The sequence below is a fragment of the Myotis daubentonii genome, chromosome 10 (genome assembly GCF_963259705.1).
Source record: "Myotis daubentonii chromosome 10, mMyoDau2.1, whole genome shotgun sequence".
In the NCBI taxonomy this organism is placed as follows: domain Eukaryota; kingdom Metazoa; phylum Chordata; class Mammalia; order Chiroptera; family Vespertilionidae; genus Myotis; species Myotis daubentonii.
Window position 1 is genome coordinate 74513774 of NC_081849.1, and position 26696 is coordinate 74540469.

The 26696-nt window shown below is 42.9% G+C and overlaps 1 protein-coding gene across 1 annotated transcript in view; it reads right to left on the minus strand.

Annotated features, from left to right (window-relative positions):
- LAMB4 (laminin subunit beta 4) overlaps positions 1-26696 on the minus strand; it is a 106196-nt gene that overhangs the window by 24512 nt on the left and 54988 nt on the right. The window contains exons 15-27 of the mRNA XM_059655716.1: positions 25415-25546; positions 20816-21001; positions 19282-19397; positions 18616-18736; positions 16382-16559; positions 14920-15063; positions 13055-13286; positions 12239-12396; positions 10348-10572; positions 9081-9301; positions 6806-6902; positions 2549-2924; positions 51-211 (exon numbers count right to left, since the gene is read on the minus strand). Of these exons, the coding sequence (XP_059511699.1) occupies positions 51-211; positions 2549-2924; positions 6806-6902; positions 9081-9301; positions 10348-10572; positions 12239-12396; positions 13055-13286; positions 14920-15063; positions 16382-16559; positions 18616-18736; positions 19282-19397; positions 20816-21001; positions 25415-25546 (2347 nt within the window). The remainder of the gene's footprint in view (positions 1-50; positions 212-2548; positions 2925-6805; positions 6903-9080; positions 9302-10347; positions 10573-12238; positions 12397-13054; positions 13287-14919; positions 15064-16381; positions 16560-18615; positions 18737-19281; positions 19398-20815; positions 21002-25414; positions 25547-26696) is intronic.

Genomic DNA, 26696 nt, shown 5'->3' on the forward strand with positions numbered 1-26696 from the left:
TATAAACATTTGTCTAGAAACAGACAGTTGAAGTGCATTTTCTCTCTTACCCATGATGCTTGCATTACGGGCACTGGAGTACAAATCAATTTCTTCCTGGAGATTTTCAAGTAAGAGGTCTGATTCATTCCTCATTTTCAATATTGTTTCCTCCAGATCTTGAAATTCATATACTGTTTTCAGTTGCTCACCTAGCTGCATGATTTGTTTCCTACAGGGGAAAATGAGAGTAAACATAGTGAAGCTTGTATTACATTTGATCGATTGCCCTCATTATTAGGGCAATTACCTCAAAATTAGAATGTGTTTCCCCACCCCCTATTTTTCATTTGGCAGTTTCTAATTCAGTTTATGACTTATCTCTTTCTTGTTAACTGGAATATTTCATCATTCACTTAAAAAATGATCAGCACCCAAGGTCCAGTAGAATAAAAAGGTTTTTGAATCTTTCAGTATCAACTGTTTATACTCTCTCTGTCTCCCTTTTGCTTTGGGTTTTCAAAAACATGTATTCAGACATGGTTCATTTAAATCAGTCTAAGAGAGCCAATCTACATTCAGCTCTCAACACACAACCCCTGCCCAGCCTAGGGGGAAGATCAGTTCTTCATTTAGAATAAATCTGCTTCCAGCAGGGTTCCTTTTAGTGCTACCTCTGTACATGGTCTTAACTTTTAATGATCACAGGTGACGAGGAGGTTCCTTGTTGGTGAGTGTACCTTGTATGTTTTCATTTGCCATCACCTTCTTCTCTGATGCTGCAAACTAAGATGAACCCAAAGAGGCCCACGCCAAGACACACCATAATTAACGCAGAAGGTTAAAGACAAAGCAGCGAGAGAAAAGCGGTCCGTTACCTGCAAGAGGGCTCCCATACGACTGTGAGCTGATTTTTCAACAGAAATTTTGGAGGCGAAAAGGGACTGGCATGAAATACTCGAAGTAATGAAAAGTAAGGACCTCCAACCAACATTACTTTTCCCAGCAAAGCTATAATTTAGAATTGAAGGACATAAAAAGAGCTTCCAAGACAAAAAGAAAGCTAAAGGAATTAGTCACCACCAAACAGTATTATCTATAATAATAAAAGCGTAATATGCTAATCAGACCGGATGTCCTTCCTGATGTCCTTCTGGGATGAAGCCAGGGCTGCAGCCGTGGCTGCAAGGGAGAGATCAAGGCAGCCATGGCTGCAAAGGCCTACTCTTGCACGAATTTCATGCATTGGGCCTCTAGTCCTACAGAATAAAAGGGTAATATGCAAATTGTCCCGTCGACCAGGAGTTCAACCAGGGGCAGGACTGGCCTGCCAACTACCCAGGGTCCCTCCCCCTAGCCAGCCTGGCCCGATTGGCCCCGATCAGGGCGGGCTGGCTGGACTCCACCCATGCACAAATTCATGCACGAGGTCTCTGGTAAAAAATAATAAAGGGTCTTCTTTAAGAAGAAGAAAAAGAAAAGATAAAAAATATGAATGATAAAATGACAATAACTACTTTAAGTGTAAATGGATTAAATGTTCCAATCAAAAGAATACCATGGCTGAATGGATAACAAAACAAGACCCTTACATATGTTGTCTACAAGAGACTCACTTTAGATTGAAATACAAACACAGACTGAAAAAAAAGGGATGGAAAAGGATATTGAATGAAAATGAAAATGAAAAAAAGTTGGGGTAGCAATATTTATACCAGACAAAATAGACTTTAAAACAAAGGCTATAACAAGAGACAGCCAGTGACCCAGCAATTCCACTTCTGGTTATTTATCTGAAGAAATCCAAAACACTAAATTGAAAAGACATATGCATTCATATGTTCATTGCAGCATTATTTACAATAGCCAATACATGGAAGCAACCTAAGTATCCATTAGATGAATGGATAAAGAAAAAGTGGTACATATATACAATGAAATATGTCTCAGCCACAAAAAAATGAAATTTTGCCATCTGCAACAACATGGATGAACCTAAAGGGTGTTGTGCTGAGTGAAATACATGATACGGAGAAAGAAAAATATCATTCGATTTCACTTATATGTGGAATCTGAAAAACAAAATAAATAAACATGCAGATCGGAAACAGACTTACTAGTATACAGAGGACATTTTGATGGTTGCCACGTAGAATAGGGTTGGGGTATGTGTGAAAAAGGTGAAGAGATTAAGAAGTACAAATTGGTAGTTACAGAATCATGGGGATGTAAAGTACAGTATAGGTAAGATAGTCAATCATATTGTAATTACTATGTATGGTGTCAAATGGGTACTAGATCACTTAATAAGTTATATGAGTGTCTAATCACTGTGTTATACACCTGAAACTAAATTAATATTATATGCCAACTGTAATTTAAAAATAAAAATTATTTTTAAAGAAGAGACAGACAAACATAATCACCAGTCTGACTATTAACTGGATTTACTATCCTATTTCTCTCGTGTCAACACACGTTTAAGTACATTTTTAAACTGAAGGCTGTTAAAGTAGAAGTTAAGATAAATCAGGAACTTCACTATCTATTGCTTGAGCACAAATCTTACCGAACAGAGTCATGATAATCCTTGACTTTTAAGAATTCCCCAGATGAGAAAACAGGATGTTTTAAAATCCTTTCTATTTCAGACATGTTCTCTCCAAGGCCTTTGAAGTCAGCCTCACAGACAGGCAGGGTCTCTCTTTTATCCTGCATGTTAGCAGCCAGCCTAATTAACCCTTGCACTGCGCTGGAGAGGAAAGAAATGGCGTGGTCCCACTGATCAAAGCATGAGTGACACCGCAGACAAGCAGGGAATTCCTGGCCGTGACCCCGTGCGCAGTGATCACACCGTTGGCCGCTGACACCTTCCCGGCAGTGACACATGCCAGTGTCCCGGTCACAGATGGGCTTCTGGGTACCTTCCCTGTTGCAGTCACATGCTAAAGAGAGAGAGAAGGAGCAGAGATGTCATCACCTGGTCTTTTGCTTATAACTAGCTCAAGAATAAAGACCTTGAGAATCTCCCCAACTCCCGTTTCTAAGGTGAACATTTAAAATTTCAGAGATCGGTGCAATGGTCATTAAAATACAGCATTCTTCTTTTCATTCCACCAATGAATCAGTTTATGGTTTTTATATAGAAACTAGAGGCCCGGTGCATGAAATCCATGCATGGGTATAGTCTCTAGGCCTGGCCTGCGATCAGGGCCATCTTCCCTGTCTGCCTGCAGCCGCCCCCCCCTCCCCCCACCGCCACACACCCCTGGTTCCCCGTTCACCATTGGGTAATCGGTGCCTGACGGCCAGGAAAGGGACCGAGAGGTCAGCTGTTACCACCCACTCTCCGACCCTGCCCCCACCACAGGTCGCCCTCTGTGTGTGGGGTGACAGGCGGGGTGGGGGCCTTGGCCTGACACCACCCACATTCCCTGCCACCCAACCCCGGTTCCCCATTCGCCATCAGGCGATTGGAGCCTGCCGGCCAGGGAAAGGGGCCGAGAGGTGGTCAGTGCACCTCATAGTGACTAGTCCAGTGGTCATTCTGGTCCTTCCACTGTTAGGGTCAATTTATATATTACCCTTTTATTACATAGGATAGAGGCCTGGTGCACAAGTGGGGGCTGGCTGGCTGGCCTGCCCTGATGGGGCCCCCGGATCGGGGTGGGGGTCCCCTCTGGGGGGCGGGGCCAGCCTGGGTGAAGAGCCATGGACAGGTTGCAGGCTGGCCATACCCCCAATCGGGGTGGGTGTCCCCACTGGGGGGTGGGGCCAGCCTGGGCAAGGGGCTGGTAGTTCTGATCTCTGATCGTTCTGCCATTTTGGTTGCTGGGCTTTTATTATATAGGAAAATTAGGTGTGTTTTTTTTTATTTATTTATTTTTTATTTTTTTATTACTGTGAGTGTGAGTGTGTGTGAGTTCTTTACCTATTTCAATGAGGAACATGGGTCTAATGGTTGACAGCGTACTAGTGACTACTGCTAGTGTCCACAAGGGTGACTCAGGCAAGTCAAAGACTCTAAGAATTCCCATAACACACCTTTTCTCAGTGTAATCCAGTCTGGGTGTGCTTACTTATGCTGTCTTCCATTTTATAAGGAGAACTTCCCATTCTCAAAAAAAGGGTGGAGGATCACTCCTTAGTATTTACTCAAAGGGGCTGAAAACTTATGTCCACACAGAAACCTGTAAACAAATGCTTATAGCAACTTTATTCACAATTGCCCAAACTCGAAGGTAACCAAGATGTCCTTCAGTAGGTGAACGGATAAATAAACTGTGGTACAATTACCCAATAAAAATACTATTCAGTGTTAAACACTAAAGAGCTTCAAGTCATGAAAAGATGTGGAGGAAACTTAAATGCTAAGTGAAATAAGCCAATTTGAAAAGACTAATTACTGTATCATTCCAACTGTAGGACATTCTAGAAAAGGCAAAACTATTGAGACAATAAGATTTATGGTTGCTAGGGATGGGGGTAGGCAGAATAGGCAGAGCACGGGGGAATTTTAGGATAGTGAAATACTCTGCATGACACCATAGTGATGGATACATGCCATTATACATGTCTACATGCACAGAATGGACAATGCCAGGAGTGGGCATATGTAAATTATGGACTGTGGTGATTATAATGTTCAATGTAGGTTCATTAATTATAATACCCACTCTCTTGGGGATGTTGACTATGGGGTAGGCTATGCATCTGTGGGGGCAGAAAGTATATGGGAAATCTCTGTACTTTCCTTTCAATTTTGCTGTGAACCTAAAATTTCTCTAAAAATGGTTTTTTTTAAAAAGGGAGAAAATTAGACCAGCCAACATGGCTCAGTGGTTGAATGCTGACCTATGAACCAGGAGGTCACGGTTCGATTCCCCATCAGGGCACATGTCTAGGCACATGCCTGGATTGTGGGTTCGATCCCCAGTGTGGGGCATGCAGGAGGCAGCCTATTAATGATTCTCTCTCATTACATATATAAATCCCTCTCTGAAATCAATAAAAAATATATTTTTTAAAAAGGAAGAAAAATAAATTTAATTTGTCTTAATAAATAAAACACACACCCTATGCTACATGCACTTTGGTTAACTAGATGTTTTTTATTAAGCCTAAGGATGGAGGATGAGAGAGCTACTGAAGTTACTTCAATTTCCAAAAGGCCAGGGAATCACTAGCCTCTGAAATTGGACTAACTGCAAGGAACAAGCGATTTAAAAATGCATTTGCCAGCTTGAATAAAGGAACGCCAATTACAGATAAAAACTGATGAACGTATTAGGCCCCTCAATTAGACATCTGTCTGGCAGGTTTGCTTTGGTCCAGAGGCCTGGGGGTGGCACTAAGTCACCTCCCCAGCTGGAAGCCAAGGTTCCCCCTCGCTAACCATTCTTCTCCAGGAGCTTTAGTGGGGTCAGTGGCTTTAGTTGACCACTTGCAACGTTTCCTCTATAAGAGATGAAAGCATTTTTATAAAATGAGATTATTGAAATATTAAAGGGACACAAGGAAAGGCACTCTGGAAGACAGATTTTCCAAGAACCAAAATTTCTCCCTGGTTTTAAAAATAGTAATTCCACTGAAACTGCGTGGGACTGGAGACAACCATTCAGAATATATATTTGAGTGGGACAAGAAAATGCAGGCCTTTTTTTTTTTTTTTTTTGCAAAAGCATATTTATGAAAGAATGGAAAGGAGGAAACAGTTACAATATAAGTAGAGGTGACATGACGATAAGCCCATCACATCTGTTATTTCTTTGAATTGACTTCTTTTTGGAAGCTGACTTTAAATAGAGATACAAAAAATCCTTTCTCCTAGGATAGTGATGGCGAACCTATGACACACGTGTCAGAGGTGACACGCAAACTCATTTTTTTGGTTGATTTTTCTTTGTTAAATGGCATTTAAATATATAAAAGAAATATCAAAAATATAAATCTTTGTTTTACTATGGTTGCAAATATCAAAAAATTTCTATATGTGGCACAGCACCAGAGTTAAGTTAGGGTTTTTCAAAATGCTGACATGATGAGCTCAAAAGGTTCACCATCACTGATCTAGGACCTAATCCAGACATTAAATCTGTCCTGTCCAATATGGTAGCTACTAACCACATGGGGCTATTGAGAGATTTCAACAAATTCAATAAAATAAACCATTATTTTTCTCACTGGCCACATCGCAAATGCGCAGCAGCTACGCATGGCTAGTGGCTCCTGCACCGAGCAGTGCAGACGTAGACCACTCCCATCTCTGCAGGCAATTCTATTGGACGCACATCTCTAAGTCCTGCGGGTGCTGAGGCAGGGCAGGAGAGGCACTAGAACACAAGCTCCATGAGGTCAGGGCCTTGTCTTCCATGTTCACTTCCTAGAGCTCTTAGTAGGCACTCTAGGTGTGTTGTAGAGTCAATGAGTAAGTGACCATGTGGTAGACCCAGAGTATGAGAGCCACGTTGAGGAAGCCCCTGCTGGCCTCTGAGCCGTCTCCCAGCCTGTAATTCACTCCAGAGTGGCTGCTTTTGTCAACATGCTTCCAACTAGCAGAAAACTGGCTACAAGTTATGATCTCACAGGCCTGTTCCATTTTAATGACTTTGAGGAATGTTAAGATAGGCTACAAGTTTAAATCTAGGCTAATATTTCATACAGCCTAAAGTTTTAGTACAGAAGAAGAAAATCTTTTTTTATAGGGCTACAAAAAATATTATTTTCAAAACTGGAATTAAACTTTTGGAGTTTTCTAGAAAATAAAGGAGTTGGGATGTCAGTTGGTTCATAGCATACTCATGTGTTTAGAAATAGCAATACTTACGAATGCATCGCCCGAGTGGATCACTGTAATAATTTTCCTGGCACTCACTGCAGCGTGTCCCACTGTAGCCTAATTTACACGGACACTGGCCTGTGACCTGTGAGACATTCATGGGTGAGGAATTGACAAGCTTTCTGATCTAAAAAAAATGCATTTAATACAAAACAGTTTTCCCTCCAGTGATTTAGAACATACAGCTGTGCAAAGTCAGAGGAGGGATGATTCCCACGGCTAGCCACCACCCCCGACAATCCCAAGGATCAGGAGTCAATGTGTTTTTGGCTCAGGGCGCTTGAATATACCGCCTGCTTCCAGCTGTTCAAGGACAGGTGGCCCCAAACTGGGAAACATACACAGATGTAAATGAAAACAAAACACATAATGGGAAACGGGCCACATTCTTTTCCCCTACAGTTATGGGAGTTTCCCCAAAACACAGAGAGGCTAAAGGCCTGGACTAACATTCATCAATTAATTTGGCAAATAATGTTTCCATGATGGAATGTCCGATGGAGTTTCTCCCAATTGGGCCAGTGTTTTGCTCAACAAACATTTTTTTTTTTTGCACTTGAAATTTGATCATTTAATAATAGTTATTTAATTGCAGTTTGGGAAGAGGGTTGAATTTTTTTGTACCATCCCCACTGGATTCTTGAGCAGCTTTTTTGAAAACCGAGGAGGTTGCAACATTAACAAGAGAAAAACATAGAAGCACATCACTAGTAGAGTGGCCCTCGGTTATACTTGTCCAAACCTGCTTAAACAAAACCTCTCCCAGTATCTTCCCGTGAATACGCAGCATGATGACAAAAGTGACGGCATCGACTACGTTGCCACCCATCTTTGGAGTAACCACTAGCTTCTGTTCAAATGTAGAGAGGTAAGGGGCTCCTGTTGCTCATGAAGGCTGTCATATTGCTGGTTGTCCCTGATCGTTGGGCAATGCGTTATTACACGGGTGTATAATCTGCCCCTGGTAGCGTGCCCCCATTGTTCTGAGGTCTAATGGGTTGCACAAAACTGGCAGGCTCCCTCTTTCCTCACAGCCCTCTTCCCAACTATAGATAGTCATTCGCAACTTGTGTTTGCTGCTCTTCTTCAGGCTGAGCACCCCTAATTCCTTCAAGCCTTTGCCAGAGGGTAGCATGGTTCTACTCCACTATCCTGGTTGTCTTCTTTTGGACACATAATAGTTTGCTAATATAATGTTTACAATGTGGCACTCAGAAATGACAACTGTGCTCATGGAGCCGTTTGGCTCGTAGAGAGGACAGTGGGACAATGACTGCCCTGAACCTGGGTATGGCTCCCTCCCCCGTCCCCCCTCCGACTCCAGCCTGAATGGGCATCGCCTCCTTAATAGCCCATCCACACAGCTGGCTCACTTGAAGCACACAGTGAAAATCCTCAAATGTTTTTTTCGCATGAGCTGGTGCCAAGGTATTACTCCCACCCAATAGTTATGCAAATTTTAAAAACACAATTGCAAAACTTGACTTGTATCCTCTTAATATCTCATCTGGTTTCCAGACAATAAGGCAGCCTGTTAGGATATCTTGTCTCTTGTTCTGTCTTTATCACATTAGCTTCCAACTTTGCAATATCCACAAATCCGATAAGCCTGTTTCTCGAGCTCCGTCTTAAACTGTTGATGAAAATACTGGACGGCACGTTTGGATCTCTCTGCAAGAATGCCCTGGGGACCGCCTACTGGCTGAGAGAGAGACATTTATCACAGTGTTTAAACAGCTGAGGATCTAAACATGCATATGTGTCCTCTGTGCTCCAGTGAAAGTTTTCTCACTGTGAAGAGCAGCCTTCCCCTAGGGCCTAGGCATTCCCTTTGGGTCAGACAACCCCAAATCTTCTTGCTGTCAGGGGCTCTCGGGTTAAACCGGCGCCATCTGATTTCCAGGTCTCAGGCTCCCCGCAATCTCCATGACTGAACTGCACTCCTGGTTGAGCTGCTACAAATAGGCTCCCCAAAAGGCCTAAGAAGCATGCCAGAGAGTGATGTCACGAACATTAGGAGTTCCTCACGAGTTAGGAAGCCAAGCCATCATGTGGCGATCTACCAATTTGTTCCACGTTTGGCGGTTGCGGGTGTGAGGAGTGGAGGGGAGCCCATAAAACAGACATGGTCATCTGGTGCCCAGACCTTGGTTTCTAGTACCATTCTCCAACAAAAGGAAACAGCACCCCTGAAGAAATGGCCCATTCTAGAAAAGGGGCAGGAAATAGACAAGAGGAGCTTAGTAACGTTAAAGTATCTTGCCTGGTCACAGTGGCTGCCATGAGAGGTCTGGGGGTCACAGTCACATGGTTGGCATCCCCTGCCAGGGATGAGGTTCCAGTATCCATCAGCGCAATGGTCACAGGTCCGCCCTGTGACGTGGGGCAGACAGGGGCATGTGCCAGAGTCTGGGTCACAAATGCAAGCTCCCCGACTAGGGGGACACTCAGAGGTATTCACGCCAGAAGGATGACAGGAGCATCCTGAGATAACAGGAGGTAAAGTCAGTGAAAACAATGGCTGTCAACAACCCATGCAAACATGGAGAAATGGATCATTTCTCCAAAGGGCTCAATACCTTACAATAGTACAGAATTTATCAAAGAATTAAGTAGGTTGAACCCATTCAACTGTTGTTGATCCCCCAGAACAGCAGTTTCATCTGGTTGTGCCTATGATGTTCGAAGGGCTCACATAGTAGACTGTGAGAAAGACTGCAAGTCTCACTTTTTCCCTTACGACAAGCACCAAAGATCCATTTATGTGAGAGATCTGAAACCAAATGGCTTACTAAATTGGGTGAACTGAAATATCACCCAACTGATATCTCCTAAAAAAGAGAAGTTTATTTCTCCTCTTTCTTTATCCTAGAATTAAACCTATGTCCTCGTCTACATCAATGGTTCTCATATTTATACATTAAAGTCACTTGATGAGCTTGTCACAATGCATATTTGTGGGTCTCGCTCCCAGAGTGTCAATTCCGTGGTCTGAGGTACAGCTCAGGAATTTGCATTTTAATGCCTCATCCCCATCCCTAGAAGACTCTGGCTCAGTGCACATTGGACCATACTCTGAGGAATAATGCTAAAAATCCACTAGAGCAGTGGTTCTCAACCTTGGCTGCACATTAGAATCACCTGGAATCTTTTTAAAATCCTGATTTCTGGGCCTCATCCTCCAGAAATTCTGTTTCTTTGTTACTAATGTTGTGGCCCCACCCCATAACAAAGACACAGAATTTCCGGAGGATGGGGCCCAGAAATCAGGATTTTAAAAAGATTCCCAGGTGATTCTAATGTGCAGCCAAGGTTGAGAACCACTGCACTAGGGCAATAGTAAGAAAAGGCAAACCAATGACACCAGTGAGTATATGAGAGCTGCACCCGTTTCTGCTGATGAGTTCAGTGCCCCAGCCCACCACCCAGGGGGTGCTGACACCCCTGGCCTAGCTGAAACGGGCATGGGAGAGCTGCCACTCTGCTGCCACACCCCCCCGCCCCTCCCCCCAGGAGCCTTGCAGGCTTACTTTTGCAGGTTTGATTGAGGGCTGATCCGAAGTGACCAGGTTTGCAAAGCTGGCAGTTGGGCCCCTGAGTGTTGTGCAGGCATTTAAGGCACTCCCCTGTTACCCGGCTGCAGGCCTCTGGATCAGTGACATCAATGTTGTTGTTGCAGGCACAGGGCCGGCAAGGTGCTCCAGAAATTCTGGGATTTCCATAGAAACCAGCAGAGCATTCTTCACACTGCTTACCTGAAAGATGGAGAGAGAAAAAGGGAATGAGGTGACAGAGGGGTGTGTGTGTGTGTGTGTGTGTGTGTGTGTGTGTGTGTGTGTGTGTTGGGAGAGGGGGGATGGAGATTGGTATAAATAGATAATAATTGGGCGCCTCTAGAGATAATGAGAGGTCACACATTGAGGATGAATAAGGAAAAGTGTTCTAATTTAAAACAAAACATTCATTTTAGCTAATTATTCATTCGGAGGGTAAAATGATTATCCAGGGCTAAAACGTCTTTGGTGAAGAATGGATTCTAGTCTTTCTTAAAACCTAAGAGTTGTGGGCACCAACCCCTGGATCCTTATAGAACCAGGGTCAAAACAGTGTACCCCAGGCCCAAAGTTCATGTCAGCCCTTCTTCTCCCCGGGGCCCACCCCATCCGGGCCTGGAGGTGAAGCAGCAGCTGCCTGAGATATGTGTCTAGCAGTGAAGATGGCTGACAGCAGTTTCCTCAATGTATGAGCCCAAGAGGCTGTTCTTACTGAGCACTGCATGGAGAAACCATCACTTCTCTCCGACACTCTTTGCCCTTCCAACCATGAGGCAACTGCACTTGTTTAGGTGTCTGAACCACATTTTGGTTCATCCCATTTAGAAATGCTCTGGGACCCCAACCATGGGCTCAGTTCTTAAAAAATGGCCAACCAAGTCCTGGCTGTTTGGCTCAGTGGATAGAACGTTGGCCTGCGGACTGAAGGGTCCCGGATTCGATTCCAGTCAAGGGCACATGCCTGGGTTGTGCGCTCGATCCCCAGTAGGGGGCATGCAGGAGGCAGCCAATCAATAATTCTCATCATTAATGTTTTTCTCTCTCTCTCCCTTCCTCTCTGAAATCAATAAAAAATATACATATTTTCAAAAATGGTCAACCAAGCCAAAATGTACAGGGAGAAGAGACTATAAGAGAAAAGGAATTAACAAGAGATGTGTAACCATAGGGATAATAAAAATATTATCCATGTAATTTATTATCATTATGGTAATTATCACTGAAGAAAATATGAGAACCATATTTCTAAGTGTGATTAAATCAAGTGGACTTTGTAAGTTTTCTTCCTTGTTTACACTCATGCTTAATATATGCAAAATAAAATTTTTGAGCAACAGATACAAATATTGAATTAACGTAGGCAGTCTCCATTCCATGCCCAAACCAGTGCTTCCAGACTTCTGGAAAAATTATTTGTATCTGTGAAATGCCAGTCAAATTGATTGGTCAGAATTATACAAAGAAAGCATTGGATTGGTTATTATTATTATTATTTTTTACTTTTTAATTGCTTATGTTATATGTAATATATATCACATATATTTATTTTATCACATATATATCTTAACATGTGATGATTTTATTTTAAATAAATTAATTTGATTTAAACTCCTTTGGTCAGTTAGTTTTCCAGAACAGCATTAACATTTATAGCTCAGCGGGATGAGTTTTAAATAGTCATTGGTTTTTGAATCATTCAAATTCTTTGTTTATAAAGCAGCAATTTACCACATTGTGTCTTCTTACCATTAACTTATATCCTGCAACATTCATTTGGTCAAGGTAGATAAATTATTAATACGTGATTACTTTTCAGATAGCCGTGTGAAATAGAAGCAAAACAACCACCATAAAGCCTCCTGCCTACCTGCATAGCCTTGAGCACAATTGCAGATTACATCTGAGTTCCAAGGATTCCGATAACAGGAATGGGCAAAGTACTGATCGCTCGAGGGAACATCTGGACATGGGCAAGGACGGCAGGGCTGTCCTGAAGAAGGATTTCCATAGTAACCATCGATGCATCTGTCAAGGCAATTTATTTTCACCAAAATGTTCCCAGGAAAACCTTACATGTTAGCCAGTGTGCATTTGCTATGCATTAGGACCGTGCAGCTCCGAAAACTCATTTTTCATGCTCTGCATGAGGACTTTTTGCTGTTGAAAGTCCCATGGTATAGTCATTAAGCTCCATATAATAGCACTCAATTTACATGTCTTATTTCAGGAATATAAAAAGCAAGGTGCCAGGCAAATGCCTGTTATTAATTTAATCAGACACTGTCTGGTTTATAACAAGATTTTGAAGGACGACGGAATGACATTATCTTCCCACCCAGAACAACCATTCTACACTTCAATACTGTTAGTTTCTACTCAGTGGCCCTTTGGGGAGTGTTGTGAGATCGGAACAAAAAAAATTTTTTAAATAAAAGTCCAGCCCAGCCAGCATGGCTCAGAGGTTGAGCGTTGACCTAAGAACCAGGAGGTCATGGTTCGATACCTGATCAGGGCACATGCCCAGGTTGCAGGCTTGATCCCCAGTGTGGGGTGTGTAGGAGGCAGCCGATCAATGATTCTGTCATCACTGATGTTTCTATCTCTCTCTCCCTGTCCCTTCCTCTCTGAAATCAATAAAAATATATTTAAAAAAATAAAATAAAAGTACATATGAATTCCATACCTTTCACAGTTTCTTCCAGTTGTAAACCCCCCACAATTGAAGCATGATCCTGTTTCTGGATCACAAAGCTCAGAGAACGAATTACAGAGGCAGGGGTGGCAGTTGGGAAATCCAAAATAGCCCTGCAGGCACCCGTCACAGCTGCGGCCAGCCACCGCTTCCTGGCAGGGGCACTGTCCGGTTATTTGGTCACACACAGCGCTCGTTGAGCCTTGAGGGTGGCAGTGACACACTAGATAAAGCAAAGAGAACACGGTGGGGTGGGGGGCAATGGTGTGCTGGTGAAAGAGGTACAGGCCTGGTTTTGCAGTCCCTAACTTACCAGCTCACCCCAATCAAGGTGAAGAGAGGGAGTCTCTAAAGTGCCCAGAGCAGAGCCTGGCATAGAGCGAGCACCAGGTGACTGCTGGTTAAATAACAATTCACCAATTCACTCAGCAAACGGTAAGCTGTGAACAACTGGGTTTGATAAATGTTGTTTATGCAGAGGAACTGAACAAGTAATGTGCTTTTTTTTTCTTTTTTTCTAAAAGGGTAGGGGTGGGGGTGGGGGTGGGGAGGCAGTGCTCCCTGAACCAGAAAAAAGCCCCAGCCAAGTAATGTGCTTTTAATGACTTGAACTTCCATATATCTTGTGAGTCAAACTTTAAGACCATAAAAAATATAAGACACACCTCTCAAAACCGTCAGGTTTTTCTTTGTCCTGGACAAGATAGTAAAGGCTCAACCCTTTTCTGCTAAATTGTTGAATTACTTGAGCTCATCTTTCCTATAAAAAATTGTGATGCCTGTTTGTTTTACAGGGTGCTACATGGAAAAAATATATATCCCTTTGTGTATCTCAAGCAATTCATTTTTTTTTTTTAAGAAAAGGGAAAAAAGAGCAGTGATGATCCAGCTGGCATGGCTCAATGGTTGAGTGTCGACCTATGAACCAGGAGGTCAAGTTTTGATTTCCCATCAGGGCACATGCCTGGGTTTTGAGCTCCATCCCCAGTAGCGGGCATGCAGGAGGCAGCCGATCAATGATTCTCTCTTATCATTGATGTTTCTATCTTTCTATCCCTCTCCCTTCCTCTCTAAAATCAATTTAAAAAAATTTAAAAAAGGTGGCGATGGACCCAAGCTGTTTTATGGGCAGTTTGCTGGACAGGCAATGACCAGGAAGGTGTGCCATCTCTCTGAATCGTGACTGACAAGATGTTTCCCTACCTGAAAGGAGAATTCATGTACCTGGTGGTTTTCATGGTTCGTTCCTAAGGCAGGTTTCTGTGGGGAACAGTATTTCACTAATAGTTTACATCGTAGAATAAAGAACTACATATGTTGACATGTAGGATAACTGAATTTACTCCTGTGGGTGAAGCCCCATCCAAGTCCTTACTAATGGGCAGATTATAAAATGAGTTCAGATCTTTGCAACCCCAGCATCAGGAAGCGTCATATCCTGGTCGCAGTGTTGGCCCCTTTCTCAACTTCCCAATCTCATCATTGTTTTAGCCTTTCCAGCCACTGGCTTACGGACCAAATCACACAGCTGGGTTTGCACAGCCAACTCCCTTCATGGTGTCCCACAGCCTACCCGGACTACCCTCTATTTGACACAGACTGCAAACTCCCAGAAGCATGAACCGTGGTTTTCTCATCACTCACACTTCCTTACGGAGCTCTGCACACTCAGTGCCCAGTGAATGGATAGATAGAAAGGACGGTAGAAAAAAATTACAGTACATTTTATCTACATAGACAGCTGAGTAATGTAGTCAATTCCCACTCTGCTCCCCTTTTAGACTCCACACATCAATTTTCCTCCCTTCGAAACTCCAAGGTTGTGAACAAGAGCGTCTCTGTTTTCTGTTACCTACACTGACAGCCGTGATGCCCCAGACCGTAGCTTCCTGGTGAGCACCTGTCACAGCGGCGCCCGGCCACGTGAGGCTTACACGGGCACTGGCCTCCAAGTGGGCTGCAGCCGGTCCCGACTGAGCCCTGGGGGTGACACTGGCAGGCTGCAGGCAACGAAAGAAGGCTGTTAGAGGTGAAGGAAGTGACCGAGAAGCACCTCATGCTCCTAGTGGCTTTGGTTTTCCTCTCTTTCATGTACCTTAATTCCTTCTCTGTGAAAGGGGGATAATGTAGGATTATACGGATTAAAGGATTATACGGATTAAAGGTTTATGAAGTACTTAGAACAGTGTTTGGCATCTAATAAATGCTCAATAAACATTACTTAAATATAACAACAATAAACATTACTCAAGTTAATGAAAGTCTTAAAATGTTTTAGTCATTAATTGTTCCAATTTAGTTATTATTATTGATATTATTATTACTTCAATTCCCGATGATTTATGTTAGTGCTGGACTATACCTTTGAATTTTCTTATTCCATACTTCTTGTGAGATTATGGGTAGCCCTTCAGTATGAAAGAAAAGGCATTTGCCTGGGCCTGGCCAGTGTGGGTCAGTGGTTGAGCATCAACCTATGAACCAGGAGGTCACGGTTCAACTCCCAGTCAAGGCACATGCCTGGGTTACGGGCTTGATCCCCAGTAGGGGGTGTGCAGGAGATAGCCAATCAATGATTCTCACTCATCATTGATGTTTCTATCCCTCTCTCCCTTTGCCTTCCTCTCTCTGAAATCAAGAAAAACATATTTTTAAAAAAGCAAATGCCTGGAACTTAGGAAGACCAGGGTATCACTATAGCTGTCGCTCTATAGCAGTAGTTCTCAACTGGGGGGGGGGGGGAATTTTGCCCCCAAGGGACATATGTCACAGTTTGCAGACATTTTTGGATGTCACAACCAGGGTAAGGGTGCTACTGGTATCAGGTACGTCGACGACAGGGATGTTGCTAAACATCTTACAATGCACAGGACAGACCTCACCCCCGCCCCACAACAAGGCCAAAATTTGGAAACTAGTGAGGGTGAGAAACCTGCTCTAAACTTAGTGCAATGGGAAAGTAATGTTTTTAGACCCTAATGGTCTCATTTATTCAGTGACGGTTTGGGGATGAAAGAAGTTGTTTAGAGTTCATTCAGTCCTAAAATCCCAGGCTTCTAAAGAAATATACTTTTAGGACGATTGTTCCTGCAATCTAGCATCTTAATGCTACTACTGCAAGGCTCCTCTTTCTATACAGCTCCTGTACTGCACATTCTGATTCCAACACATCAGTAGATTGCTCTGTGCATCTAATCATCGGGCAAGATTGGTTGTTTGGAATAGATGCTAAAATAAATTAAGTTGATTCAGTCATGTTCCAAAAAGCATTTTTTACAAGTAGCAGTGCTTCAGGAGAGCCTACTCAGGGATACGCACCCACTGCCCCATTGTGTAGCCTGGCGGACATGCTCGCTGTAAGCCTTTCACATACACCGGGGAGCTCCTGAGCTCCTGGTTCTGAGGCAATTTCAACACAGGAGTGCAGCTGATGTCCATCTACATCCTGCTTGCTGTAGAAATCCTCCAATGCGTCGATTTGGGGAAGAAGACCAAGCTTTTAAAATATCAAGAAAAGAAGACATGTTCACTCCTTCCTTCTTTCCTTTCCTTTTTTGCTAAATCTTACAATCTACCATTGGTAAAATAATCTTAAAACAATTGTTTTTTTGATGCCATAATAGATGAGCTTGTTGAATAAAATCCAAGATATACCTGATTCATATTGAATTTTATAGTAGATGATGAAATAACAAAGTTTGAAGATATACATTTAAAATGTTCAATGGCAAAAAACTGAAGACACATTTCACAAAATATGGATACATCTAATTAAATCAGGGATCAACAAACTTCTTCCTATAAAAGGCCAGGTAGTAAATATTTTTGGCTTTGAGGCCCTAAGGCAGCAGTTCTCAACGTGTGGGTCGCGACCCTGGGGGTTGAGCGACCCTTTCACAGGGTTCGCCTAAGACCATCGGAAAACACATATATAATTACATATTGTTTTTGTGATTAATCACTATGCTTTAATTATGTTCAATTTGTAACAATGAAATCGGGGGTCACCACAACATGAGGAACTATATTAAAGGGTCGCGGCATTAGGAAGGTTGAGAACCACAGCCCTAAGGTCTCTGTAATGAGTACTCAGCTCTAACTTTGTAGCTTGAAAGCAGCCATAGATAATACTTAAAAACAAGGGCATGGCTGTGTTCTAATATAATTTTTAGGTTGCATTTTGCCAATTAAATCAAGATATTAGAAGATTCTTACAAATATTTAAAAATACAATTTAAACAAAGCAATTGGATTTTTATACACAAAATTACTTTTAAAAATCCCCCAACAATTCTATACAATTTTGCTGAAGATGGATGAAACTGGTACTTTCACTGGTAATCCTGAAAATTAGTTGAAGTATAGCTCCAGAAATTAATTTGATAAGTTATTTCAAGAGCCATAAAACCTTAGATAAATAGGACTATATTTTAAAACACTGAAAAATATGTACCAACTATACATACTGAAAAATAGAAGAAACTATTCCACAAGTAGGGGACTAGATAAGTAAATTACATAAATTCACTCAATGCCAAACTCTGCCCAGTGACAAGCCTGGGTCTGCAGTGCACAGCGTGGAGGTTTAGAAGGATCATCTGTGGTCCTACTCTGTGGGGGAAAGATGCTGAAAGGAGTCACTCAAAATAAACAAAACAAAAAACAACAACAAACAAAATAGAAACAGACTCATAGACACAGAGAACAGACTGATAGCTGCTGGGTGGGAGGGGTGTTGGCGGTCTGGGTGAAAAAGGTGAAGGAATTAAGAAGTACACATTGGTAGTTACTGAATAGTCACAGGGATCTAAAGCACAGCATAGGGAATAGAGTCCATACTATTATAGTAAGTATGTGCAGAGAGCACTTTGTAAAGTGTATGATTATCTAACCTCTACGCTGTACACCTGAAATTAATACAAAAAAATATTAAACTGTAATTGAAAAATACAATTTAAAAACAGTCACTCAAAGAAATACTATGCATTGTTCCTAGAAATAAAACTACATAAACATAGTAAAAAATGCTTATGATATAATGCGAAGTGAAAAATGTCCACATCCATACTGGTATGAGCACTCTGATGACAACATAAAAGCAGACTATGTATACATGGGAGCTTGCAAGATGCTAATTTTAACGTGGTGGGATTTCCCCCGAAATTCAGTAATGCTGTCCTGGCTCAGGGCAGAGGCTCTGGAATCAGACAGTCTGACTCTGACTCCAGACTCCTCACTACTACCTATGTGACCCTGAACTAGCCCTGTCGCCTATAGATGAGAATAATCATAGTACTGACCTTATAGGGTGTTGACTCTATATGAGTAAATGATAGAATATGAGCAAGATGCACTTCAAACCATTACAGGCACTTCCTGTTCTGTAAGATTTGCAATTGTTATTAGGTGACTTTTAGAGAGAATAGGTGATTTTTGGAAGGAAACAAATACATCCACACGTCTCAAGAAACATTTCACCAGAGAGTCTAAACGTGGGATTTTAATGGAGCTCAGTTTGGAAGGCAGCACCCACCAAGCTCTGTGATACTTACAGAGTCAACGAGGATGTGTGAATGAGCGTGGGACCCTCCTTCCAAGGCCTGGGAAAAATAGACGTCTATAGAATATTGTACATCTGGTTCTAAACAGATGGGTGTGGGAAGCAGCACGACTCTGTATTAGGAGAAATAAAGCAACAATTCAATGACAAAAGTACAGTTATGTAACGGAAGTGACCCCGGTATTTGGTAGCATTCCACCTATGCCGTGATGTGGGTTTCACTGTGGCGTGGCGGTGAGGTCCAGGTGGACAGTAAATGCAGAGTCTCCGTGGCTCTTCCACAGGTTGTGCCAGAGAGCAGAGCCTTAGAAACTATTGGCCATGGGTTGTCATGACTGCGGTGGGGAAAAGATAATACAAATGACCTCCATCCTACCTGCCATGCTAATACCAACAGGGCCTCTGGTTTATTTTGCCACAAATCTCTGATGAGGCAAACTTAGTAGCTTTTTACCTCACAGACTCTCAGCTGAGAGAACTCAACTGAATATTTTACTCTTATTCTTGTAGCATTTCACTTTCTCACATCTCAAAGCCATTGAGAGAATGGGAAAGGGTTATTACACCTCTTCTCCCACTAGTTCCTGAATACATGTCACCGATAGATGAACAAAATGCTAGGAAACCTGCAGTGTTTGAGGACAGGCCCAGAGCATACCTGGAGGTCGCGGGTAAGGCGAAAGACGGAGGCTTCTGCGGTGGGATCTTGCGTGTGCAGTGCTCGCTCCCTCCAGGGGGGTTAACCACAACCTGGACAGCCCAGTCAGCTGCGGACTAGATGGGCAGGACATAAAAGCATGTCATGGTGAGGATGTGGGAGCCTGTTCTGCATGCACATATACCTGATGAAGACTGCATGGAATAGAATTTGTAACCCAGGGCCCTTTTGGCAAATAGAATTTTCTAGTTCAAAAAAGCCTTAGAGGTTCACTCTCAGGCCCACCTCGCTGGTGTCTGAATTGTGACCTAGGTAGAGGAATATTGTTTCTGGCCATAGTGACATAGTTCATGAACCTCAGAGAACCCTGTATTCCCAACACGTCTTCCCTTTAACCCCTGCCTTCCAAGAGCAGTTAACTCATCATGCTCATAAATCACAGAACAAAAATAACAGTGTGGAATTCTCCACAAAAGGAGATGCATTTTTTTTCACATTATTATGTAAATATTAGTATATAAATTATATGATTTAGTTATTTTATTACTAGATGTATTTATTATATTACTACATGTATTTATATTTGTTTATATGCCAATTAGCTATCCTCTGAAAGCCTTACAATTTGGAAAAGCATTTTAAAGCTGTTAGAGATGTGTCTTCTCAATGGAAAAATTTATATATAGATATATTTGAAACTTTCTTGTCATACTCACTAGGTCAAAGTTCATTGAAGTCCCTTGGCTTTTGAGTGTAAGTGGGAAACAGAGAATTACGTCATATCAAGATTTTCAAAACGGATCAGCAGCTCTGGCCATAAGCACACAGTGAGCGCTTCCAGAGTGTGGTCCCTAGAGTGACTTTGGAACCATCGTTGCTTCCCCTCCCCCCCGCTGCCCCTGCCATAGAAAATATTTTTCAGGGGAGATGGTCTGTGGGGTTTCAGATTATCAAAGAAAAGTTTATATAAAGAAAAGGTTAGAAACTATTGCTTTAAATCAAGTATTTTCCTAATTTGTTCCCTATTCTGTTTAGATACTTCTTAAAAGGCCAGGAAGTGTAGTAAGTCAATGGGAGACAAGAGAGCAGCCTGCTTTCAGCTTTTCTCTTCTTTCAGGGGAAATCCAAATGCAAATAAATGCTTCTGCTGCAACCCTGGAGTCTGAATCTCTGCACGTATGTTAGTTTATTAAGTTTTTAGAAAAAAAGTCCCAGGAGAGGCAGGGTTTATGTTATTTTAGTTATTTATTATTCTTATACAAACATTCCATCACCACTTCCTTAGATCGAGGGCCTTAAATATATAACTCCAACTTTAGCTTCTCTCCCTGGAATAAAGCATGTGTGCATGTGGCTCACTATGTTGCTTTAGTATCTTTAGGAAACCCTTTGGTGTATAATGCTCTCCAGATGTTCTCCTTCTTCTGCAAATACTTTGATGATAAACATATCTAGCAAGACTGGGATGGAAACATTTAGTGCAAGAATGTATTCCAATTTTTCACCATTCGAAGCCGTTGGACTTAAAGGATACCTGAGTTTCATAGCGAATGGCCACGGTGAAGTCCATGGGAGAGGGAATGTTGTTGACAGCAAATCTTAAGCCAGCCCCAGGGAGAACCCTGGCAAATCCAGGCCCCGTCCACGTAACGGGCATCCCGGGAACGGGCTCTCGGAAAACAACGTGAACGGCAGGCACCCGGCCAAAAGTCACTGAGCCCTAAAATCAGAGAGAAGTGTACATAAGCTTTGCCGATAGTCAAGGCCTGGAAGAGTTTGGAGAAATAAAAGGAAAGAAACCCACATATTTCCATATATGATCCATCTGAGTCACGGATAAATTATTCCACCCAGGATCCAGGCCAGAGTACGGCTGAGAATAGCGTGCTCACTCTGCAGCTTTGGGACATATGTTACGTACAGAATGATTGATTTGAAAGCAGCGTCATTGGAAACCACCTTAATTTTAAGTACTCCATGTGCTAATGAGTTCAGCACATTCCACATGGATGACCTTGGGCTTTCTCAGATACAACTGTAGGATCGCGGCCAAAAAACGGAAAGAAAGAAAAGATTCCCATGCCTAGCTCATGGATTTTGCCTAAATGTCTGATGACAATGAGAAAACTCACATGTGCTTATTATTTAGCTATTTCTTCCATGCAAACATGAGAAATGGTCTTCTATCTGCTTGGAGGCAGATAAGCACAAAACTAACTCACTTGATTGATTAACATCCCCAAAAGGCTCTGTCCTAGATGTCAGCCTGGGGCCATCTGGATCCTGTAGATAATTTTCCTTTAATGGCTTTTGCATCTGCCTCTCCATACTCACAGCCTCCACAGGAATCCTCCCTCTTGTTGCTTTTGCCTGTATTGCTGCAACCGTCTCTTGGCTGTTCTCTCCATTTTCTCCCAAGTCCAATACATATTACACACCACTGCCAACAAGCATTTCAAACTCTAACTGCCAACAGAATCACGCCCAAATTACTTAGCCTGGAGTTCAAGTTGCTCTGTGATCTACTTCAAACTTCTCTTCATTTGACACACATTTGCTTAGAAACAATTCAATGTCAGCTTCTGAATTAGGAATGCTAAGATGAGTAGGACAGAGTCCCTGTCACAAAGCAGTTTAGAATCTTGCATTGGAGACAGACATGGGAATGAGAAACTATACCTCTAGGTTTCAGTAGACAGGGGTGTATGTAAACTCATCCACATGTAACATTTTCAGACATTGCAGAAACACTCTCACAATTGCAGTAGACGCTGTAGGTACCTCTCTGGGATCCCCTTACCCGGCTGGTGCACCATCACCCACTTGCTGTGTGTGTGTTGCCTCCTCTTCTCTGGAGAATTGCCCTCCTACACCCCCCAAGACAGCTCGCAGCCAAGGCTGTTGGCCTGGTTGTCTCGAGGAGCGGGACAGCGTTGTCTGCAGTGTTCACTTCTGAGCGCCCTGTGGATCAAGGCTTGTTTCACCTGAGACCACATCTTACCCTTTCCCCTTCTCTATCTTGTTTTCTTCGCTCTCTCAAAGAGTTTTCCTGGAGCCCTGGCCAGGGAGCTCAGTTGGTTAGAACGTCGTCCCAATAGACCAAGGTTACGGGGTTGATCCTCGGTCAGGGCACAGGAATCTACCAATGAATACATAAATGAAGTGGAGCAATGGATCTTTCTCTCTCTGAAATCAATTTTTTTTTAAAGAGCTTTTCTTAAAAACACTTTTTAAATAAATCATGTGTACCAGAATCCAGTGTTAGGCTCTGTTTCCATGGCTTCTGACCTGAGACGGTTGGTACCAGTTTCCCTAAAAGTGGACTGACCCAGATGCCGTTCTGGAGGTGGCTCATGGACTGTTCATCCGGCAGTGAGAACCCCCGTGAGTAACACAACTGATGATCCCTGGGGTGCAGTAGCAGAGCAACTGCTAACACTGCCATCTCCGGAGAGCTGGGGCAGCCCAAGGGGAAGGGAAGGCACTGGCAGGAGTAATATTTCTGGCATTGAGAGATATGGAGGAATTTATAATAATAAAAGTGTAATATGCTAATTAGACCGGACAGGTGAACAACCTTCCGGATGTCATTCCGGACATCCTTCTGGACGAAGCTGCGGTTAGGGGCGATCAGTCAGGCAGGCGAGTGGTTAGGGATGATCAGACAGGCAGGTAGGTGAGCAGTTAGGGGCAATCAGGAAAGCAGGCAGAGTGGTTAGGGGTGATGAGGCAGGCAGGTGAGCAGTTAGGGGTGATCAGGCAGGCAGGCAAGTGGTTAGGGGTGATCAAGCAGGCAGACATAGGAGTTAGGGGCAATCAGGCAGGCAGGCAGGCAGTGGTTAGGAGCTAGTAGTCCCAGATTGCAAGAGGGATGTCTGACTGCCAGTTCAGGCCCGGGCCTAAACCAGCAGTCGGACATCCCCCGAGGGGTCCTGGACTGTGAGAGGGCGCAGGCAAGGCTGAGGGACCACCCTCCCTCAGTGCACAAATGTTGTGCACTGGACCTCTAGTTATATAATAAAGTGGGTTTTCCGAATGTGTATGTTAAAAAATTAACAAATTAGTTTATCTGTTTTTACTTATGTAGACACGTTTTGCGTAATTAAAATTAAGTATGTATGAAAAGTTTAAGTTTGCAGTAAAATTTTCTATATGCATTACTGTAATTTTAAATGTATACTGAATAGGTCTAGTAAATGCATGCATTCACCAGTCACTGGGAACAAACAAATGCACACGGAGGGGCGGGGCTTAGCGCAGGTCGGAACATAGGCCAGCATGTGTTCAAACTTCTGCAGAAAGTCACACCATGTGACAAGAGAACCCGTTAGCATGTATGATGCAGTGTGATCACATGCTAATTATTCGGGGAACATTGTCTGCGAGTAGTAACTCCGGTTTAAATATGTACGTAGACTACAGTTGTAGATATGTAATATTTATTTATGTCGATGAAATTACTATAGTGTTTCTTCCAACATATGGCCTATTTGCTAAAATTTGTTAAAAATAACAATGAATTAATGACAAAAAATAACCTATTAATTCAACTGAAAGCAAACCTTGGGTTAAAAGAATTTTAAAATGAGGGTGTTACTTTTCACATATGACAAGTACTGGATGAGAAGTTTTGTCTATTAAATCAGGAGTCTATTAAATTGGGTCTGCAAAATCGGAATCACCTTGGGGTGCTTGGCAAACAGGCAGATTTCTTGACCATCCTCAGACTCAGCATCTCAAGGGGAAGGCCCCAGAACAGTGATGGCGAACCTTTTGAGCTCGGCATGTCAGCATTTTGAAAAACCCTAACTTAACTCTGGTGCCTTGTCACATACAGAAATTTTTTGATATTTGCAACCATAGTAAAACAAAGACTTATATTTTTGATATTTATTTTATATATTTAAATGCCATTTAACAAAGAAAAATCAACCAAAAAAATGAGGTTGCGTGTCACCTCTGACACGCGTGTCATAGGTTCGCCATCACTGCCCTACAACATGCATTCGAAACGAACTCCCAGGGTCATAGTTGCACACAGTAAAACTTGAGGCTGACTGGTCTGTGTCACAGGGAGCCCGGGGAGGGGGCAGTGACGGCTTCCCCGCCCTTCTCATTCAGGAGGACTTCAGATTGAGAAGCCAGAGAAGGCTTCCTGGGCATGTGGCAGGGCCACGGAAGCAGGAGAGAGCCAGGCCGCCACCACTGGCACGTAGGCACGCACAGGGAGGAACACCACTACCCAGCCTTCGTGGACCCTGTCAGCAGGAGCCAGTTCTCCCTAAAATGAAGTCCACGTCACGTATGCGCACCTCCTTTGTGTACTTGGCCTGCCTGGCACACGTCAGTCATTTGTGCACATGGCTCATTTCCCAACAACAATCTTAGGTTCCATGGCTACATATTTCTGTCGCCATTCATTCAACCACTTCATTCACATAAGAAGGTCTCTTATATGAAATGAACCATTTCAGGCGCTAGGTTTGTAAACAAGACAGCCAACGTCCGTTTTCCTTTGCTTCTGCAACATGCCCATTCACGCACATGCACAGGGGACTCTCAGTAAAGATCCCGGTGTAGCGACTGAACGAAGGACATGGGCCTGAAGCAGTCCCACCTTTGAGTGGATAGTGGTTGGCTGGCTGTGAGGTCGCCAGGCCCCCTCCAGTCTCTGAAGCCATTGGAGCAGGGCCCCGGGGAGGTGGCATCGTCCTGGCCCTCACACCAGCACTGACGGATTACAACCGCCTTGGAATCGAGGGCCAAGCCATGCACCATCACCCCAGGGACATCAGCATGTTTCATTTCTCAAATTAGGAGGAGAGCCATTTCTCAGAACTGTACCTTTTTCGTACTAAAATGACAAGAAATTGTGAATTCACAGTACCCGAGTCTCTAACTCTTCAGAATCCAGCTTTCCAGGAATTTTTGTTGTGAAAAGAAATAAAGCGATCGAAGTTTTTGCACAGGGGCTCTAACTACTTGGGGCTTTTCTCTTCCTTCCCCCCACTCTATTCTTGTGGATAATAGAGCTCACACTGACTGGGTACTCACACGGACCAGGCACAGCTCTGGGTGCATCTGGGTTAGTGGTTGAAGGCACCACAGAAATGGCCGTGAAGAAATGGCTTACCTCGCTCTGCTGGTCAGCATGGATGCTCTGTTCCTGATTTCTCTTCAGTATTATATTTCCTTTGTCAATTATGAAATAGCTTTCTTGTTGCTGCAAATACACATCACATGTAGGCAAAGCTGTTGCTAATATCTTAAAAAGAAAAGAAATGACAGCTTAAGTAAGCAACAAAAGACCCAATTATACCATAGTTGAAGAATTTCAAATTATACCATAATTTAAAAGGTAATTATGATCCTCATTTAATAGCCTCAGGAAGCAGTCATTGGAGGCAGTTTATAATTTTTTTGTTTTTCTGTGAAAACAGAGAGTTTTGGGTGGTCCAAAGATTATTGGGTTTTCTTTTTAAGGGCTCCTATACTAGTGAAATTCTGAACTGGGAAAATATTTATTCTTATCTACTGGTCTCATGGTGCTTAAGAAAAAGTACAAAAATGCTATGTTTTAACATAAAATCTCAAGAAGAAAGCTGTAGAAAATCAACAATAGGCATGGTACAAAGCTCAAAGATTAATTAGCTATTGTAACTTTTGACACACTCCAGACCAATTCCTCTTAGTTCTTACAGTTTGTGGGATTTGGCCTTGTAAGTTCCCACGGCGGGGTTATACCAGGATAGCTAAACTGCACCAGCCAGACCGAAGCAGAGGAATTGCATTCATGCAACTCCAGTTTCCTTAAAATCCTGGTTTTGTGGGCTCCTCTTTTATATCTTCTCCTTAGTCATTCAGCTGCCAGCCCAGTTACAATCTCCAGTTGCTCATTTCCAAAATTTCACTGTACCCTGGACATTGGTATTTGCTTGATGTCTCATTGCTGGTTTCATAAACAAGATTTTTAAAAAATATATTTTTATTGGTTTTGGAGAGAGGAAGAGAGAATTATCAACGATGAGAATCATGGATCAACTGCCTCCTGCGTGCCCCTTACCGGGGATCGAGCCTGCAACCGGGCATGTGCCCTGACTGGGAATCGAACCCTGACCTCCTGGTTCATGGGTGGATGCTCAACCACTGAGCCACACTGGCTGGGCATAAACCAGGTTTTTAATTTCACAGGCGGCTCATGATGGGCAGGCAGCTCTGAGGTCAGCGGTGGCCACTTTAAGACCCTCTTATTCTAGTGTTTGCTGTTCAGAGTCTCACTGTGCCTGACTGGCTGCTCCTCCACTTTTCTGTGAGGAGAACCCTTTGGACAAGACACACCGAGATTATGTAAATTGGTCCTCATCTATTTTTTCTTTTCCTTACCAATTGTGTTCCTCTCATTACACAAAATTATA